Source organism: Pyrus communis, chromosome 7 (assembly GCF_041283825.1).
Source record: "Pyrus communis isolate YQ-2024b chromosome 7, ASM4128382v1, whole genome shotgun sequence".
Lineage (NCBI taxonomy): Eukaryota > Viridiplantae > Streptophyta > Magnoliopsida > Rosales > Rosaceae > Pyrus > Pyrus communis.
In genome coordinates, this window is record NC_142571.1 from 20,204,424 (window position 1) to 20,225,414 (window position 20,991).

The 20,991-nt window shown below is 36.1% G+C and overlaps 1 protein-coding gene across 3 annotated transcripts; it reads left to right on the forward strand.

Moving 5' to 3' along the window:
• The first annotated feature begins 2,701 nt into the window (after nucleotides 1–2,701).
• On the forward strand, nucleotides 2,702–14,122 carry LOC137733189 (protein REDUCED CHLOROPLAST COVERAGE 1). Of its 3 annotated transcripts, none has more exons than XM_068472347.2 (25): nucleotides 2,702–3,039; nucleotides 3,246–3,363; nucleotides 3,472–3,533; nucleotides 4,341–4,433; nucleotides 4,558–4,630; nucleotides 4,803–5,150; nucleotides 5,286–5,353; nucleotides 5,457–5,588; nucleotides 5,684–5,725; nucleotides 5,812–6,336; nucleotides 6,450–6,607; nucleotides 6,706–7,237; nucleotides 7,323–7,385; nucleotides 7,478–7,579; nucleotides 8,055–8,372; nucleotides 8,535–8,627; nucleotides 8,733–8,834; nucleotides 8,921–9,025; nucleotides 9,257–9,390; nucleotides 9,732–9,915; nucleotides 10,162–10,293; nucleotides 10,389–10,501; nucleotides 10,852–10,930; nucleotides 11,434–13,654; nucleotides 13,983–14,122. In XM_068472347.2, the coding sequence occupies exons 2-24, from the start codon at nucleotides 3,303–3,305 to the stop codon at nucleotides 13,504–13,506; spliced, it is 5,592 nt and encodes a 1,863-aa protein (XP_068328448.2). In that variant the 5' UTR covers nucleotides 2,702–3,039; nucleotides 3,246–3,302; the 3' UTR covers nucleotides 13,507–13,654; nucleotides 13,983–14,122. The 3 variants fall into 3 exon arrangements, with proteins under 3 accessions (XP_068328448.2, XP_088552595.1, XP_088552596.1); XM_088696469.1 differs by having other exon boundaries at nucleotides 2,898–3,039; nucleotides 4,338–4,433; XM_088696470.1 differs by lacking the exon at nucleotides 2,702–3,039 and adding an exon at nucleotides 3,133–3,151 and having other exon boundaries at nucleotides 4,338–4,433.
• Nucleotides 14,123–20,991: the final 6,869 nt, after the last annotated feature.

Sequence of the window (20,991 nt, forward strand, 5' to 3'; positions counted from 1 at the left end):
TACATATTAATTTGATTTTGACTGTCACCATCAAAAAGCAGACATTCATTTAATTATGGGAGTTTTAACGAAAAGCTTACGGTACTATTCATTTTAACGAAAAACCACAATTTTACATTAAAAAGTCAAACCTGGTACTATTCACTTTACCCTTTATTTTGTCCTTATTGTTAAAACTTAAAGTTTTCAAGTCTTTTTCATTAGTTTTCCTTTTATATATGCATGTCGGCTTCAATGCATGAGATTCTTGGCTATGCATTATTCTCTACCTTTATAAATCTGGTTATGTGTGAACTATTTTGGTACTTTTTCTTGGAAAATGATCTTCTCCGGATCCATTCCACATAATCCACCAAGATCACAAATTTGGACTCTTGAAATTTGATCCAACGACTAAAGTTATTATAACTTTTTATAGGTCATTGGATCAAATTTCAAGAGTCTGGATTTGCGGACTTGTAGGATTAGGTGGAGGATCCCTTCCCCTTTTTCTTTAACTTAGAGACGTATAAATGATTTGATCCGTTGTTTTGAAGAAGTGGAGGTTCCACCATAAAATGAAATGGCCATAGAGAGTACCCGAACCTCATGCCTTTGCAAGATTTCTCCTTTCATCGATATTAGACTTTTTTACTTTTACATCCTCACACACCTCCTCATGTGTGGTGAATGTTCAAGACAAACACATGAACAACACAAATTGGATGATGTGGAGCACGTGTGGCCGTTGGGCTTCACACTTGGGCCAACTTAGATCTGATACCACGAAGAAAGTTGAGATTTCACCATAAAACAAATTGGCTATGTGGAATAGCCCAACCTCAAGCCCTTGCAAGGTTTCTCATTTCACTGATGTGTGACTTTTTTACCTTCACATTCTCATATGTTTTTCTTTTATCATGTCATTACTTTTTTTTTTTATTATCTCCATCCCTAAAACATTTTCAGGGTTGGTTTGATAGTACTATTTTCTAAATAATTTTTTTCGTTATAAAATAAGGGAATGAAAAAGTACACAAAAAGTAAATAAATAAATAAATGAAAAATAAAAAATTGAATGCCCGTTTGATACCAAGTTCGCTTTTAATTTTAGTTTTTGTGAAAGAGACACAGAAAAAGTAAATGGGAGAAAATGAGAATGAGAAACGTTTTTCTTTTTGGGTCAAGAGAATGAAAAACGGTTAGGGAATGATGATAATAAACTGTGTATGAATTGACTCACAAAATAAAAACTAAAAACCAAGCAAGGTTGTCTTAACTTTCAAATGTTAGTATTCACATAATCTCTTCTTAAATCTCCCTCCTCCCTCCCGCCACCTCTCTTTGCCCTTTTCAATTCCTTAAGTTCTCCCATATATACTTGATTATTATCCATTATTTCTCTCATATGTAATGGTTTCAAAAGGGCATTGAACTCTTTTAGGGTTTGTTTGATATGATTTCATTTTTAGTTTTCTTTTGATAGATATAAAGATAATGCATATGAGAGAACGAAGATCGAAGAAGAACAGATGAAGGAAATGAAGGATAACGTAGGAAACAAAACCTAATAAAATTTGTTTTAGTTTTCGGTTGGTGTAATCTTTCTATGTACATTTCTTTTACTTCCTTCCAACCATTGCTCATGCATTTTTTTTTTCCTCCCATCGTATTTACTCTATATTATCAATAAAATAGTAAAAGCTATAAACTCAAAACGAAAGGATTATCTGACGGCGTTTTGGCATTCATCCTTGTCAAATTTATAATACAAGCAATAAGGAAAAATACTCGTATCCACTAATATTACAACTCCATGGGGGACAAAGACCGATTTAATTTGATCATTTTACCAATCTGTCCATCAATTTGCAATAAACAAAAGGTATTGTAACCCCTCTGGATGGTTCGAAGTACTTAACCCATCGAGAGACACATTTCGAAGTACTTAAACATTCTCGTTCCTCACTTCAAGAAAATCATTCTAATTTCACGATAAGTAAGTCTCCATAAATTTTTGATCAAATTATTTTTTAACGGCTCTGATTTTTTGATTTACTTACATGGTATCCAACTCTGAGTGGACCCATAATGGCACTGGGCCCCAGATTTTGCCCTACATTACAAAGTGCAGCATAAACATCCAAATAGTTTCCAACCTTCCCATTAACTTATAGATATGACTTAATATTATGATAACAGTCATAATTTACACCTTATTAAAATTAAGTTAGAAAGAAAAAAAAAAAGTTTTCTTTTGCAAGTGACTCTTTATCACAGTGATGAAAATGTATTCAGCTTTTGCATGATGTTGTGGGTTTGTTCCCGTCGGTAGCTAATCTAACATTTAGTCTATTGTTTGACAAAAAAAAAAAAAAGTTAGTAAAATTAGTTGAATTAAAAAGAAAACGAAAATGCAAATCCGCTTGGGTGACGAGTTTATACCTAATTATTATGAAATATAAATGGCTTATTGTTCATATTTAGTTAAATCTCTATGCTTTAGAATCGAATATCATCATATCAAATGAAAAGAACGAAACATAGGCTGCCATGTGATCAAGTTAATCAAGATCCTCTTTTGCACCGAAGTTCGAATTCTCCGTCCTCGCCTTATTATTGACCCTAAATTAAAATATCGTTAGAAAAGAAAAACCGAAAATAAAAATACATATCCCACAAAACGAATTGATACAAATTGATAATTGTTTCTGTATAAGCCAGAAAACTGTCGTAAAATGCCAAATACATTCTTCTGACTGTTAAATCTCCGCCCTTGCTTCCTTATCACACCCATCTCTCTCCATATCTTCTATTTTTCCTCCTTCTTCCTCTCCTCGTTATCCAAAACTCTCAAGCTCCAAACTTAGAGAGAGAAACTGATATAGAGAGAGAGAGAGAAAGAAAGAAAGAGCAAGCTTTCCTCCACATCTTCTTCTGCATAATTATTATCTTAATTATGGTTTTCTACATGCATGGTTATTAATTGGTGCAACAAGCTCCTCGTTTTCAACACAGAAAAAAAAAAAAAAAGTGTTCCTCTTTCTTTCCAAATACTTGGTAAATGTTCAAAGTTTTCACTGTTTTCTTTATTACATATTTTTCACTTAATCTTCACTTTAGCTATATATATTTGTGCTAACTTTATAAGTTTATGGATTACTAATTTGTGGTTAGTATTGCCTTATGCTTTAAACTTTATCCTAGTTTTTTACAATCTGATTAACAAAGGTTTAATGAACTAAATTCTTCATATATATGTTTAGGAGGGTAATTAAGCAAATTCAAGCTTAAGCTCATTCATTCAAGAACAAGCTGCAAAAATGGCGCCCAGAAACAGCCGTGGAAAGGGAAAAGGAGACAAGAAGAAGAAAGAAGAGAAGGGTATTTATCATTATTTTATACTTCTTATTCAAATTGCTAAATTCGATTACTTAAGCACCAATTGAGATAACTAATAAATCTCTTGTGTCATTTTTTCTTGCTCTGCAGTTCTTCCTGTTGTTATGGACATCACTGTGAAACTTCCTGATGAAAGCAGTGTCGTTTTGAAGGTTGTTGGATTATAATATTTTTTTAATTTAGAAAAAAACTGGATAAACTCTTAAATCTTTCTGTCTTTCTTGTTACTTGTAGTCTTTGGAAGACAACCACGTTTTGTTTGTGTTGCTTCTAATTCAAATGGGCGGACTTTTAAAGGTTTCTTGCCGTGGTTGAATTATCCTTGTTTAAGTTTAAGCAGTGTTTAAAATATCATATACAAATTTATAGAAATATCGATAAATATATCGATATTGGTTGTCATCGGTGGAAAGTATGAAATTTTTTAATGGAATAGGTATCTCAACTCGTCAAAATTAGAGAAAAATTTCTCAAAAAAAATTCAAAAGTTTGAAATTTGCTGGAACCATCTGCAATAGGTTCTAGCAAATTTTCTATCGTGAAAAATATCATCGATGTTCATTGAATTTTCTTATATCTTACCGATAAAGGATGAAGTTTTCATTTAATCCTCCTTTTCATATTGATCATTGATTTTTCAGATATTGGCTAAAATATCAACAATTTCGCTGATATCTTAAATACTGAGTGTAAGACCATATGTTTTGTATGCTTAAATTTGCTCATTGGTTGGATTCGAATATGTACTAACTGCTAAGTCTCCAAACTAAATACTTTCACCTACTTTCCCAGGATTGAAGTTAGTTTTTGAGGTCCACAATGTAATGCGTTCAAGGACAAAAGTTATATTACTTTTTATGGATTGATGCGGCATGTACTTACACATATTTTATACAAAAGTTGATTTACTTATGCATAGGATATTACTTATGTAAAATAACAATACGTTATTGAAGCAGGGAATATCGACAGATAAGATTATTGATGTTCGTCAGCTATTATCAGTAAATACAGAAACTTGTAATATTACGAATTTTTCACTATCTCATGAGGTAATTTCCATTACCCATATTATTTCTTCTTCTTTTTCTCATTTTTATTATTTCAAAATTTTGATTTTCCCTTTTGTTTGACAAGGAAAATAAACGGCCATAATGCTATTGTCGTTCATGACAGGTAAGAGGGCATCGATTAAATGACGCGGCGGACGTCTCCGCACTCAAGCCATGCGTCCTGACGTTGGTCGAAGGTATTTGTCAAAAAGCATCCGACGTCGTTTGTATTACTTTTTACGATCCATCTTTATGGGCCGTATGAATTGGACCGTTGAGGGCCCATTGGGTCAGAGTATCTGAACGTCGTCGTATTATGCTTCTTCTTCTTCCTCAGTCAAATTTCTAACACTGCTCTGTTTTTCTCAGAGGACTACGATGAACAGCGCGCCACGGCCCACGTTAGACGCGTGCTCGACATCGTTGCATGCACGACGAGCTTCGGAGCGTCGTCTTTGCCGGCGAAGGACCAAAGCCCTAAGCTCGATGCTTCTTCAACTGGCTCTGGTAAAAATGCGCCGGGTGCGCAGGATAAGAGCTTCAAGAAATCCAACGCCACGGCCGCCGCAGCCAACGCCTCCAAGTCTCAAGTTTCTACCGGAACCGATAAGCGAGACGTGGCGGTGGACTCCGAGACCGAGATGAGCCACTCCTGCCTCAAGCTTGGTTCTTTCTACGACTTCTTCTCTCTCTCCCACCTCACACCCCCTTTGCAATGTACTCTCTCTCCTCCCTCTCTTTCTCTCTACGTATATACGTATTTGTGTATAATTGACGTATTTATTTGTGTATTTAGTGGCAGAAATTTTTAATTTTTGCAAAAATTGTGTGTAAATGGTATTAATTTTGCAGTTGTTCGAAGGGCGGCGACACGGCAAGTCGATGAGATTGAGGCGGATGATCACCTTTTTTCTCTTGAAGTAAGACCTTCTTCTGCACAGTCCACACGCACACAAAGACAATTTATTTATTTATTTTTCGGTCTGATCATCGAAATACATTGTTATATTGGCAAATTTTCAGGTGAAGCTTTGCAATGGGAAGGTGGTTCTCGTTGAAGCTTGCCAGAAGGGGTTTTATAGCGTAGGGAAGCGGCGGATTCTGTGTCACAACCTCGTCGATTTGCTACGGCAGCTTAGTAGAGCCTTTGACAATGTTAGTAAAGCTTTTGAGTTTCTGTAGTGGTTTTAATTTATTCTAGCTTTTTATTTGTGTACTGATTATGTGTATATTTAATTTCTCATATTTAGGCTTATGATGAGCTCTTGAAAGCATTTTCGGAACGGAATAAGGTATAGGATCATTCATTATGCTTTCTTGTATGAGTTTGTGTTACCATTTCTGTATTTGATAATTTGTTTTCTTTGATATTTTGCAGTTTGGGAATCTTCCTTATGGGTTTAGAGCAAACACGTGGCTCGTACCGCCTGTTTCAGCTCAGTCGCCTTCAGTTTTCCCTGCTCTCCCCATGGAGGATGAAACTTGGGGTGGAAATGGAGGTGGTCTAGGAAGAGATGGGAAATTTGATCTAATCCCCTGGGCTAATGAGTTTTGGCATATTGCATCCATGCCTTGCAAGACAGCTGAGGAGAGGCAGATTCGTGATAGGAAGGCATTCCTTCTTCACAGCCTATTCGTCGATGTTTCCATTTGTAGAGCCATTAATGCTGTGCAGCGTGTAATGGGAAAACCGGAATTGACTTTTTCAATTCCAAACAGTGAGATTCTTTACTCCGAGATTGTAGGGGACTTGAATGTCACAGTTATGAAAGATGTTACTAATGCAAGCTTTAAGGTAGATACTAAAATTGATGGAATTCAAGCAACTGGAGTTGATAAAGTGAATCTAGCACAACGAAACCTTCTGAAAGGGATCACTGCAGATGAAAATACTGCTGCCCACGTAAGTTATTTCTGAAATAGTATTGTTGATCCATGATCTTTGTCTCTACCTTATGCAATTTATTTCGTAACTTTGGTGCAGTTGAGGTGATTCTTGTTAAATTATGTGTGCAGGATGTCAACACTCTAGGTGTTGTCAATGTCAGATATTGTGGTTACATTGCAGTTGTCAAAGTTGAGGGTAAAGAAAATAAGAAAGTCGGTTCTCCATCTCAGAGCATTGTATTTGTTGATCAACCCGAAGGTGGTGCTAATGCCCTTAATATCAACAGGTACGCAATAATGCCTCAGTGAGTATTATGTAAAGCTACCAACCTTTTGTCATGGAGTTTGCAGTATACGGACCTAACTAGTGCCTTGTTCTTTGCAGTTTAAGATTACTACTTCACAAGACAATACCTTCAGAGCAGAATAAACCGGCATCACATATGCAAACTCTGGAACATGAAGATCTTTCGGCCTCGTGTGTTTTTGTTGAGGGGGTGTTAGAAGAAAGTCTTGCTAAGCTTGAGAAAGAGGAGCTAGATTCTGATAATTTTGTGAGATGGGAACTAGGAGCTTGCTGGATACAACACTTGCAAGACCAAAAAAATGCAGACAAAGATAAGAAACCGTCGAACGAGAAGGGTAAAAATGATATGAAGGTGGAGGGACTTGGGACGCCTCTTAAATCCCTTAAGAACAACAAGAAAAAATCAGATGGAGGCAATACCAAGCTGCAATCTGAAAGCTCAAAATCTCATGCAGATGGTGGTGTTGCAGAAGCTGAAAATACTATATCCTCTTCTGTAGAATCAAAGCTTGAGACTAATGCCAAAGAAAATGAGCATGTTCTGACAGAGATATTGTCTGATGCTGCCTTTGCTCGACTAAAAGATTCAGAAACTGGACTTCACTGCAAGGTAATACATTATAGGTGTCACTAGAGGCTTTAGATTTACTTATTTGTACTTCACATTGTGTACTAATGTATTGTGTGCTTGACAGTCTCTGCAAGAACTGATCGACTTGTCTCAGAAGTACTACTCTGAAGTTGCTCTTCCCAAACTGGTAAGCATTTTTATTCTTAAAGCTCGTTACCTTTTTTCATGGAAGTATTGTTATGGTGATTCTTGTTTCTATAAATTTTTCGTATAATGCAGGTAGCAGATTTTGGTTCCTTGGAACTTTCACCAGTTGATGGTCGGACCTTGACTGATTTCATGCATACTAGAGGTCTTCGGATGCGCTCTCTGGGGCATGTTGTAAGTTTGCTTCTAACTTTCATTTTTAACACGTGACACGTCTCATATTATTCATCTACCTAAGAACCAATTACATTTGTGTCCTCAACTTTGCCGGCTATTTATGCCTCTTCTGAACTTCATTAACTTTATTCTGTAGTCAGATTTGTGGAGGAATTTGTTAATGTGGCTTTGAAGTATGTAATAGAAGGAACAAAAAAGAACCAAGATCATGTCAATTTTCAGAAGATCTCAAGCTAGCACTCCGTTTATTATGCATTGGTGACTGTTAGACAGTGTTAACCTGTTACCGTTATTTATAGGGCATCAAAGCTCTATCTTCTTTAATCACTTCACTTATAGAAAATATTAACTTGCACTGCCTCTCATCTCCAAACTGAAACTCTCAGAATATTTTGTAGTGCTGTGTAGATGATTGCGGAATTCGGCTTAACAGGTTATCATATTGAACGAAATGCCTTTTCTTTCTTTACAGGTCAAGCTTTCGGAGAAGCTATCCCATGTGCAGTCCCTTTGCATTCATGAGATGATAGTGCGAGCTTTTAAGCACATACTTCAGGCAGTGATTGCCGCCGTTGGTAGCACTGAGAAGATGGCTGTATCAATTGCTGCTGCATTGAATCTTATGCTGGGCGTTTTGGATAATGAAGAATTAAATAGGTCTTGTGGTGTTCATTCTCTTGTGTGGAAGTGGCTGGAGGTATTCTTGCAAAAAAGATACGGATGGGATCTTAACAGCTTCAACTATGAAGATGTGAGGAGATTTGCAATTCTGCGTGGATTATGTCACAAGGTATATATCATGACAATGCATATTAGATTCTGGAGATGGCCCACATTCTTGAATACTGTCTTCGTAAGTTTACACTGTAACTTTTATTATATACTTAATTTTAAATTTGTTTTGACATTTTGCTTTCTCTTCCCCCTACCCTCAACTCCACCCCCCAATTAGGTGGGTATTGAGATGGTTCCAAGGGATTTTGATATGGATTCTCCAAATCCATTCCAAAGTTCAGATATTGTCAGCCTAGTCCCAGTGCATAAGGTGACGTTTGGCATTAGAAGCATCTGTTTTCCTTTCTTTTGATTTTTTGAAGTGGTAAGAGTGATGACATCTTTTGTAATTTAACCTTTCTTCTGATATTTTTAGCAAGCTGCTTGCTCTTCGGCAGATGGTAGGCAACTCCTAGAATCATCAAAAACAGCTTTAGATAAGGGAAAACTTGAAGATGCAGTTGCATTTGGCACTAAGGTATGCAGACTGTTGCTAGAAGGTTTTCTTTCACCTTTTTATATTGGTATTGTAGTTGGTTACAGGCTGAACTTTGGCATTTGCAGGCGCTTGCAAAGCTGGTAGCAGTTTGTGGTCCATACCATCGAATGACAGCCGGAGCTTACAGCCTCCTTGCTGTAGTTTTATATCACACTGGAGACTTTAATCAGGTCTGCTGCCATCTCTTTTGTTTTGGCGTTTCTGGGACATCTGACATCATATAACTGTTACTTTCTGGATCAACATAGATTTTAAATTGAGGGATTGGCTACATCTGGTTTCATATTTCAATTGTTAAAGGTGGAACGGAATGTGCAAAAGTGGGAAAAATATTGAAAGTTTGTCTTTCTTTGGTAAAAGGTTTTATGTCGTGGATGACCATTGATGTGCTCCCATTACAGGCAACAATTTATCAGCAAAAGGCCTTGGATATCAACGAGAGAGAATTAGGGCTTGACCATCCAGACACCATGAAGAGTTATGGGGATCTTGCTGTGTTCTATTACAGACTTCAACATACGGAGCTGGCTCTCAAGTATGCATTTTCCTTGTTCAAAGGGATCTCTATGCATATAACATCACAGTTTACGTGTTTAGGGGAATATTTTTCAAAGTGATGACGTGAATGTGTTGCTCTAACGATCTTATGGATGCAAGCTGTTTGCCGTTTTTGTTTCATGGATCCAATGTATGGAGCTAGTTACTGGAGCAGATAACCTGCTTTGTCCCTTTTCTTGTTCGTTCTTGATGTTTTTTCCATTTAAAGGCAAAGAAAACAGGGAGATAAATTAGTCATGAGTCATTGCTGCATGCTGCATACTCTGTTCATTCATTAGTATACGCGTTTTGTATAAGCTCACAATTTCTGCTGTTCAGGTATGTAAAGCGTGCTTTGTATCTTTTGCATCTCACATGTGGACCATCTCATCCAAACACTGCTGCAACATATATCAATGTGGCTATGATGGAGGAAGGCCTGGGAAATGTGCATGTTGCCCTCAGATATCTACACAAAGCTTTGAAGTGTAATCAAAGGTTACTCGGCCCAGACCATATTCAGGTTGTGTATTCGTTCACTTATTTGTTGTTTAATTTATTTGTCCCAAGGCTTCTAAGAGCTAAGGATTAAACAGTTAGAGGAAAAAATGAGGACTCAATTTATAACAAGTAGACAACCGGTGAAACTTCACATGTCATAGCACGTTCAATGATATACCGCTGAAAATTTGATTTAATATAGTAAAGTTTAAATTATTTATTTTTGTATATTTGAGAATTTAACCATTTTAATGTTAAATCTCTCCAGACAGCAGCCAGTTACCACGCTATTGCAATTGCTCTCTCTTTGATGGAAGCTTACCCTTTAAGTGTTCAGCATGAGCAGACAACTTTGCAAATTCTGCGAGCAAAGCTTGGCCCAGATGACTTACGAACACAAGTATATCCTCATCTTGTTTTAGCCCACCCTTTCTCTTAAACTCTTTACCTCCTCTGAGGATTAACCAATCTAACATGTTTTAACAAACACTGCAGGATGCTGCTGCTTGGCTTGAGTACTTTGAGTCCAAGGCTTTTGAACAGCAAGAAGCTGCCAGAAATGGGACTCGAAAGCCTGATGCATCTATTGCCAGCAAAGGCCACTTAAGGTTTGATAACATTGTTAATGTTAATATGGATCACTGAAGTTATGATATACGCCCTGCTTTTCTGTTTCTATGCCTGATGACACGGCTGTAATTTCCATTTATGTATGCACTTATTTGGAATTTAAAAATGAGGATTTCATGGTAAGAGGTGACCCTTTTCCATGCTTATGTGCCACTTCGAGAAACTTACATTGATATAGAATTCCTTGTGAATTTCTGGTCATGAGACAATTTCTCTGTCTAATCTAGTGGATCCTGTACATGCATTGCTACTGCTGACATTGTTTTTTTACGTGTGATTTAAGCTTGGTTAAATCCTTTCTAATACCATGTTGTTCTAAACTTGGCAGTGTATCAGATTTGCTTGACTACATTAGTCCCACCAAAGGGAGAGAGGTTGCAGGAAAGAGGAAAAGCTACTTAACGAAGGTATGTTTGGAGTTCGGACCCATTTTCATGTGTGGTTTATTTGCCATTTCTTTATGCCTTTTCAATTTTTTTATCTTCTTTCCTTTTTGAAAAAATGGAGTTTTCTTCGTGGTTATGTGTTCAACCCATCCTTAGTTCATATGAAACCTGGGGTATTAACAAATGTAAGTAGAAATATCAAAATTGCTGAAGTAGGTAAATTGGTTACTTTTGGAACAGATAGAAGCCTTTATTAAAATGGATAAACCCCAACAAACCCTGCTTTAGTGCAAGGTCTTCATCATTGGTAACAAGCTGAATCACACCTACTGGAAACAAATATTAGTTCAACTTTGAACTGAATAGAAATTATCCCGCCCCCATTTTGATCATTTTGCGTGAAATTTCAAAGAACATTTCTAGTGTACATACTACATATAGAGGTGCACATGCCCTGCTAGAAGACACACTTTCTTTGAACTCTTGTCATGCACATGAGCAAGCTATTTCAATTTTTTGTGCAGTTGAAGGAAAAATCCATCCAAACTGTCAGCTCAGCTAGTTCCGATGAGTCTTCAAAAGAAACCACAAAAGAGGGTTCTGATGAAGAGGGTCAGGAGACAAATGTACTTGAACCATGTGATAGAACAGATGTAATCCAGGAGAACAGCTCTGCTCCGGTTGAACCTCAGCATGCCGTGGAAGAGATTGCAGAGGAAAATTCAAATGTTTTCGATCAGATACCTGCTGAAACATATATCGATGGTGGTGACGATGGCTGGCAATCAGTTCACAGACCTAGATCAGCTGGCTCATATGGGCGGCGTCTTAGGCAGCGGCGGGCAACTATTGGGAAAGTCTATAATTACCAGAAGAAATATGGTGAAAGTGACATGGACTGTTCTTCAGTGAAGAATACAAATCAAAACAGTAGGTATTATCTTGTAAAGAAAAGGCCAACATCTCATGGAAGTTATGCAGATAATCACACTGCAACCCCCTCCCAAGGTACTAAGTTTGGACGGAGAATAGTTAAAGGTGTAACATACAGAGTCAAGTCTATGCCTTCGTCTACCAAAGTAGATACTGAAGAGCCCTCTAATGGTAGCACAAGTTTGAATTCTCCATCAGAACTCAGTCAAAATGTTTCACCACATGGAATTGGCCCAGTGAAAAATTCTGTAGTCAGTCTTGGGAAGTCTCCTTCTTACAAGGAAGTAGCATTGGCTCCACCAGGTACTGTTGGGAAATTTCAAACCCATAATAACATTCCAGATAATCAGGAACTTGGTGTCCGAGCGCAAGAAGAAGAAACAATTGAAGTCAAAGGAGATTCCAAACCAAACACAACTGAGTTAGAAAATATACTTGAAGAAAAGAACTCTGTGTTGGTTACGACGGACCACTTACCAGAGGAAACTGGAGCTGCTGAGAAGAAAGGAGAAGTTATTTCAAACGATGCAAAGGAAGATAAGTCTTCACTGATGGTATTTGAGAGTTTGGATGGACACGGATCCAGCGGTATTAAGGTTGATGAAGCGGTAGAAGATAACTTATTGACAGATGGAGTGCCAAAATCTTTGGGTTCTCCCAAGAAGGGAATCTGTGAGACAGATCCATCTGGCACTTGTGAACTCCGTGACTCCAACTCTACCACGCAAGGTGTAGCTGATGCTGTGAGTTCGGTTGATAATCGGGGATTGCCCAGTAAGAAGCTGTCTGCCTCAGCAGCTCCATTCAATCCCTCACCATCTGTTGCACGTGCTGCTCCGGTTTCCATGAACATTGCAATACCTTCGGGTGCAGGTAATGTCCCAATTGTTGCACCTTGGCCTGTAAACATGAATCTTCATCCAGGGCCTGGTACTGTCTTACCCACGGTCAATCCAATGTGCTCCTCCCCTCACCACCCTTACCATTCTCCTCCTGCGACCCCGAACATCATACAAGCATTGCCTTTTATGTACCCTCCTTACAGTCCACCCCAAGTAATCCGAACCAGTTCCTTTCCTGTTACTAGTAGCGGGTTTCATCCAAATCATTTCGCATGGCATAATGTGAACCCCAAAGCACCCGAGTTTGTTCATTGTACAGTTTGGCCAGGTTGTCATCCGATGGATTTCTCTGCCCCTACACCTGTTGCTGAGCCAATTTCTGAATCGACATTGGAGCCAAAATTTCACAGTGATGATTCTGCTCCAGTTCTGCCAGCGGACATTGACAATGTGGAGGAAACTAAGCAAGAAGTGAACCTTCTGAAATCAGAGGCAATGAGCAATGCAGTTGAAAGTGTAGAGGAAAATGGTCCTTCAAACCCTTGCGGGGTTGAACATGCTCAGAGTGAACCAAGTGAGAACCCAAATGGAAATGCTGCAAGTAGCGGTGAACTGACAAACGATGGAGAGAAAACCTTCAGCATTTTGATAAGGGGTAGGAGAAACCGAAAGGCGACTCTGCGAATGCCAATCAGTTTGCTCAGTCGACCGTATGGCTCACAGTCCTTCAAAGTCACATGTAACAGAGTAGTCAGAGGGAATGATGCTACCAAAGTCACCGGTTTTTCATCAAGTGAAAGTTGCACAGCTACTGCTACTTAACGCCAGCTTGTTTTTGCTACCGCTCAGGTGCAGCCGGATTTTCTAGAGAAAAGCTGGATTCTTGACAAGAATCACTTGATCTCTTGTGGCTCTTTTGTTAACAAGCACGTCAGTTTCTGCTAACACATGCCTCAAAAAATGAATTCTGGTTAGTGGTCTGGCTAAAGACATTCTTCTAACAATTTATAGTTCTTTCTTTGTGAATATGCACATATAGATACTATAGGTACGACCTTTTAATAAAAAATAGAACTTGGGGAACACTAAATAGTCGATATGCCATATATATAACACGGTTTAGTACCTCTTTATTGTCCATTGAGTGTGCTTCCAGTTCTATTTTTTATTAAAAGTTCATAACCGGCTCCATTTGTTCGTATTTCCTTTTCGTCTTCTGTCTTGTTAGTATTTTTTTGACACGGTAAGCTTGTCTTTCCACTGAACGTTTATATGTTTGTGAAACTGTGGATGTGCAGGTTTACAGTAGGAAGCTTATTGTTTGAGACTTGTATGGGACTGGTTTTTATGGGATGACGATTTTGGTTCATCACATATAAGAAATTTTGTTATTTTTGGATTATCAGACCACAACAATAAATGGGATTTTGATTTTTAATTTTGATCATTTGTATATGACCTAATTATTATTTCTTTTTTTTTTCTTCATTTCTTTATCTAATTCTAGATGAGTATTAACTTACACTTTCATACCTCAAGTTTGAGATCTATTTCAATTCCTTACATCTTTAAAACATTTTATTTTCATACCATAAGTACTATTTTATTTCAAAATAATACATCTGTTACATTTTCCATCCATTGATCTGTTAAATGCTGACGTGGTTGCCACGTATATGTCATGTGGCAAATAAAATATTTTTTTAATTTTTTTTAAAAAACCTGAATTTTCTCAAAAAATAAATAAATAAATAAAAAATTGAAACCAGTGCCTTCCCCCTCCTCCCCCGACCCTAATCTAGAACCCAAAAACCTGCAAGAAAAAGAAGAAGAAGAAGAAGAAAAAAAAAAAAAAGTGGGGCGGTGGGGGACAAATTGGGTTTGGGGTTATTTATTTATTTATTTTCCTTCTTCTTCCTCCTCCTCCTTTTTCTTCTTCTTCTTCTTCTTGCTGCTGCAGGTTTTTTGGGTTTTGGGTTAGGGATAGAGATGTGGGTCGCCGGAAGGGGGGGGGGGAATAATGGGTTTCAATTTTTTTTTCTTTTTTTGAGAAAATTTAGGTTATTTTAAAAAAAATTTAAAAAATTATTTTATTTACCACGTGTCAGACGTTTGGCAGCCGCGTGGCATATGTGTGGCAGCCACATCAGCATTTAACAGATCAATGGATGAAAAATGTAACGAATGTATTATTTTGAAATAAAATAGTACTTAAGGTATGAAAGTGAAATGTTTTGAAGATGTTGTAAGGAATTGAAATAGACTCCAAACCTGAGATATGAAAGTTTAATTTACCCTTAACTTTATTAACATGGGATGTATTGATATTGTTGTTTTTACCATTATGTAGTGAAACCACCGTCCAAGTTCAGATTTTTAATTTTATTTTATTTTTGGCTAAATTGTAACAACGGTTCTTCATCTATACCACGAGTTTAGTTTTCGTTCATGAACTCTGTTGACAGTTTCTCCCGTCCTCGAATTATGTTATTTGTTGCACTAGTAGTTCTTTTCGTTAACTCCATCAACTTTTACATTAAGTTGAAGGATAAAACAGAAATTTCATCCAAACAATAAGAAATTGAATTTTTTTTAAAGGGAGAGGTTTGGCTGCTTAAGGATTGAGTAGGAACTCCTCAAAATACCTCTTGACCTATTAAATAAACTTCATGCTTAGGACCGAAACTTCTTAATTATTGAGTAAACGATCTTATTTTTAATTTATTTGTAGAGATGATCTTTACTTACTGGTTTATAAGTATGAAAAGACCACTATACCCTTAAATTTGAAGGAAAAGAAGACATATTTGACGGAAGTATCACTAATGCAACACAAAGTTAAGAAAAAACTAATAGAAGAGTTCATAAATGAAAACTAAGCATAGAGGTTGAGGGACCTTTGTTACCATGACCCCTTTATTTTTTAAATTTTAGTTTTTAACCATGCCTCGTTTGATTCTGTTCATTATTTAGGCAGCATATCTTTTCTTTGGAAAGTGATTTTTTGCGTCATGTTTTAACGCTTAATAAAGCGTTTCTTCTAACCAAAATAAAATAAATAAATAAATAAGATTGCAAAAATTCTATCATCCTTGGAGTATCATACGCTCTAAGGTTTTTTACTATTAAATCTTAATCATTATATCTTTGATAAAAAAATTTAATAGCTAAAACTCTAAAGTATAAGATACTCGAAGCATACTAGAAAATTTCTAGCTCGAGTTGATATCCTAAAATACTGTGGCAAAATGAAACTTCTCTTTAACTTTGGCTGCGGTCTTAGTTCAAACTAACTTTGTTTAATAAGAATCGTAATTTAAAAAAGATGTTTCTATTCAGTTAAATAAATGATTGGCAAAATTAAACTTTTTTATTCTGAGAGGAGTGATAGCCTATTAATGGATCTAAACTACGCACGAGAGGATTTGACATAAGTGTAGAGGGCAAAATTTTTTAGTGTGTTAAGAACACGGCTTGGTATATCAAGTTCCATGATACAAGTTGTTGGACACACTTGAAAAAATAAATTGACAACCACTAATATTATGATAGTTGGTGTACCCGACTATGTTTTCGGCACGTTGAAATTCTTGTGTAGGGGAAAGTTTCTAGTGCGAATGCAGATACTAAGAAAAGAATGAAAACCAAACGAACTCAAATAAAGTAAGGAAAACTAGTTAAAAGAGCTTGAAAACTTTGAGTTTTAACGATAAAGACAAAATAAAAGGTAAAGTGAATAGTATCAAGATTGATTTTTTAGTGTAAAAATGTGGTTTTTCGTTAAAGTGAACAGTACTAGAAGCTTTTCGTTAAAGTTTCCTTTTTTATATTAGGGTTTGAGTTTTTTTCCCTTGACATAACACCAAATTATCGTCTTTATATTTTACAAAATGTACTTTTAAGTGCAAGATCTCTTTAATTCAGGTTTAAACACAAGCAGATTAAATACTCGTATTTTCGATCTTGGAAATCGATTCTCTTTGAAAATTAAAAAGTGTTTAAGAAAATTTTGTTGCTTTATGATGCTTTTCACTGACTTGTGGTTCTATCAGTTTGATGTTGGATTTATCCAATATAAATTAACCTTTAAGTGATCTACTACATGTAATAAGAATGTAATATTGGAGAATAATGTTGATTGTGATTTGATCTCTTAAGGATATCAATCCTATATAAGGTGTCTTATATTGGAAATAAAATTGATGAAATTCTTAATTGAATATGATTATGATACTTAACTTGGAGGCTAAGAAAGTTTGTTTAGTTTTCCTTTATGGATAGAAACCCTAGCTTTTAGCGTATATATAAAAACACCGGTCCCTACAAGCCCCATAACACATAACATAATGCTTCCCATAGGGTAGTTGTATCCGGCTAGGTGTTTGTTGAAGATCTTGGTGTTGCTGTGCCTTTCTCCTTCCTTGCTCAAGTACCATGATTACAACAGGAATCTGGTTTGCCACTCCCTTGTTTGTATTTTAATTGTATAATCATTTAAGGCTAACATTTGAGACTTTCTTTAAAGTGAGCTTATCAAAAATCTCATTTCTCAACTAATCACTTTTGAATCAAACATAGCCTTATACATTATAGTTTTGATTGAAAGAAAAATTTTGTCCTAATTAAGAACATCTGAGAAACATACATAATAACTCTTAAAGTAAGCAAGTGCTCAAAACAATTTTATAACCCATGACTTTCAAAGCCTAGTGAATGGTGAACCATAAGACTCTTTACAAATTAAAGAGAAGTAGAGACAAAGTTTCCATTATTGTTGAAGTTCATCATTGATTACACAAGTGATTCACCCATGCGGCCTTTAAGTTCACTCCGAGCTCCTTGAATGTTTCCTTGTGTTTGTGTTCTTCTCTCCTTCATTGGTTACTTTTTTGTTTCTCTGTTGCTCCTTGAGGATTTGAGGAAAGGAATCTCCAAAGATTCCAAGATTGAAAGCCTCTAAGTCTCCACACCAAGGATGAGGTGTGAAGAAGAGATGGAATGACTTGGATGAAGAAAGATTGCTAGCTATACTTCACCCCAAGTGGTCGGTTATAAAGAGAGAAGGAGAGAGTTTGTGCCTCCAAACTTTCTCTCAAAAGAGCCCTAATGAAAGAAAGGCTATAAAGTCACTTTTATACCTCCTTCATTTGAGTGACAAACTTGTAAATAAGGCACTCTCCTTAGCATGACCAGCCTCCTCCTTTTAGTTAGGTTAATTGCTCATTTCATTTTAGTTGTCATACAACTAAACTCTATGTGTCTTGTGGACCAAAACCCATTTAGATCCCAAAACTAATTAATTAATCTTGATCATGCTCAATTAAACTATTTAATTGCTAAGCCATCTCATTGACATTCCTTACTCAATGTACAATCCATTAGGTTCCAATTAGCGAGACAGTGGGCGATTTTCATTTTTAACAATCCATTATGAATTGATACTAACTTTCAGTTCCCCCTTTGATGAAGATTAGTGTTTTCTAATCTTTAGAGCCTCCACAAACCATGAGTGACACTTAGCAGTATGTCATGGCTACCCAAGTTAAGTAGGATTGGTTGGAGAACCTATCTAGTGACAACTACAATGTAATACGATCATTCTCTAATTAAATACTCTTAATCACATTGTTTAACCGATAGTTTTTTTTCGTGTCTATTATCCAATGTAATACCTCTTTGTATGATTTTATTGAATATGATTTGGAACATTCTTCCTAAGTCATATTCATATGCTTTGACCAAACACTACCGAATCATATCTTAGAGTATTCTCTTTTTACCATAGAAGGTTAGAGATCATTTATTGTGCATTCACTATTCACATGCATACATAATTAGGTAGCTTAATCCCAACAATGTCGTAGACACTGACAATGTAATGTCTTTATCACAGTCGAGGATTAAGTACCTAACCACTAGACAATTATGATGCCTTAGGTTAAAAGACTACTTTGCATTATTGCAATTTATGAATTCTTACATGACATGTATGTTAGAACTCTCTCTTGATCATTGTTCAGCGTACTTGATACCTTTAAGTACCTATGTGTTTGTCTTAGAGTCTAACAATTAAGGCTAGTTTGGTATTGTTGTGCTTTTTATAAAATCTGCTTCTGTTGTAATGTGAGAGTTAACAATTGTAAAATAGAGCAGTTGAGTGTTTGGTAACTCCTTTTGTAAAAGTGCTTTTAACAAAAAAAAAGCAATGCTCGAGTGTTTAGTAACTTTTGTATAAAACTACTGTGATTATATTAAATGACTAAAAAATGTATGATGTTAGATAAAATATAAATATCTCTTTTTTTATTTATAATATATTTAATTATAATATCTCTCTAGAAATCTCTTGTTCCATCATCTTTATTTAATTATAGTATCTCTTTGAACTCTCTTCTCCTTGTGTTTTTCCATCTTCTTCGTTTCTTTATTTTCTCCGTCTTCTTCATCTAGCCAAGGTTAGTCAAATTCACAGTTTCTCCAATCCGATCAAGATGAAGATGTTGACGACGACGACATGGATGGGTTTAGGTGGTTTGGGCGTTGCGTGTTTAGGGGAGGTGGGTGGGATCTGGGTTAGCAAGTGAAGGTTAGTTTCCTCGGAGATGACAAGGTTGAAGGATGTGAAGAACAAGAAGACCATGAAGATGAGAAACAAGAGGAACAGGAAAGCGAAATAGATCGGTGTTTTCACTAGATGCAGAGGAGAAGTCTGAAATCCAAGGCTTCGACGGAGTCTTTGATCTAGGTGCAGGATCATTGGCTGGCGGAGTTTCTGATGAAGAGAAGAAATCTGAAATCCAATTGCTCAGACTGGGGAATGGCGGTGGAAAGCAGAGCTGGGAGGAAAGAAGGAGAGAGATGGTAAGATTGACATTTTAGAAAAATTTACTTAATGATACTGTTCATCCGCCTTTTGGGATTAATAGTTGGCTTTACAAACTGGGTTTTGCAGCTTTGAATTTTTGGATTTTTTTTATTTTTTTATTTTTTATTTTTTTCACCTAGAATTATGAAAAAAAAACTTTGAAATTGAATGTTTACCGCACACAAAAAAAGCTCCGCAGCAATTTTTGATATCCGTTTTGTATATAATTAAGTAGTACCAAACTAGTACTCAATAACTTGAGATTAGTCGAACTCTTGCTTGTGTTCACATAACACATACTTTAGTAGATGGTCAATGCCTAATTGATAGTTCTATGGCAAGGAATATTTTAGAAATGAACAAAAGAGAAATGTATCGTTAATCTAACTTGCTTAGATCACTTCTCTCTTATGTTGAATACATTCCTTGGATTCTGTTATTCCTTAAACATATGATACAATAAATAGTGATTAGCAGTAAGCTTTACCTTTCCATTAAACAAGTAAGAGTTTAACGTTATAACTAGTCCAAAAGCTATTACATCAAATAAGTGACTTTAGGGCATACTTCCAACAATTGATCTGTTAAAAGAGTCAAGGTTTACAACTGAAATTTTATTCCAATTCTATTGTCAGCGCGCATGGACGGTTTTGTTTTAGTTGATCATATGCAATGCGCTTTTCGGTTGGAAATACATCCCACACAGGCACAAAGCAGTATCTCAAGTAATGGGTATTGCCTATTCACTCCCAAAGGTGTATTTTTTGAACTGAGTGACATGAATCAAATAATTGAAAACTGAGTGAATATTTATGAGTAGAAAATGGGGGTAGGAACCCAAAAAATGAAAAAAAAAAAAAAAGAAAAAGAAAAAAGAACAATTCAAAGTATTTACATACCCCATGAACTACTTCGGAATATATGTGAAGAAACAAACTATCAGACCGAATTAGATAAATAAGAGGGACAATGTTCAAACTTTTTGAACTCTCATGTTTGCACAAGAAAAACATATCTCCGGACCAAAATGTGATCAAATCAAAACTTCAGTAATTATGGTACATATATTTCTCTCTCTGGTCTTCAACTCGTTCTCAAAGTTTGATTCATAAATGTCTCATGCCTCGACCCATATTCTTATTTTGGAGTCGGAATCTTGATATAGAGGATTGTATGCATAGAGAAATGGTGAAAATTTCTTACTAGTTCGTCCAAGACTTCTACCGAAGAAAATAGGCAACGTCAATATCATTATGTAAATCATGTATTAAGTAGATGATAATGCTTAATTTGTCTATTGAATTCTTTCTTAATTTTTTTTTATCAATGAAAAATGTGTATTTTTTTACCAAGTTCGGTAATTCTAAAGTAATGAGCACAATTTAAACCAAACCAAATCAAAACGAGGCAATATACCTCACATCAATCCTTGCTGATCTTCA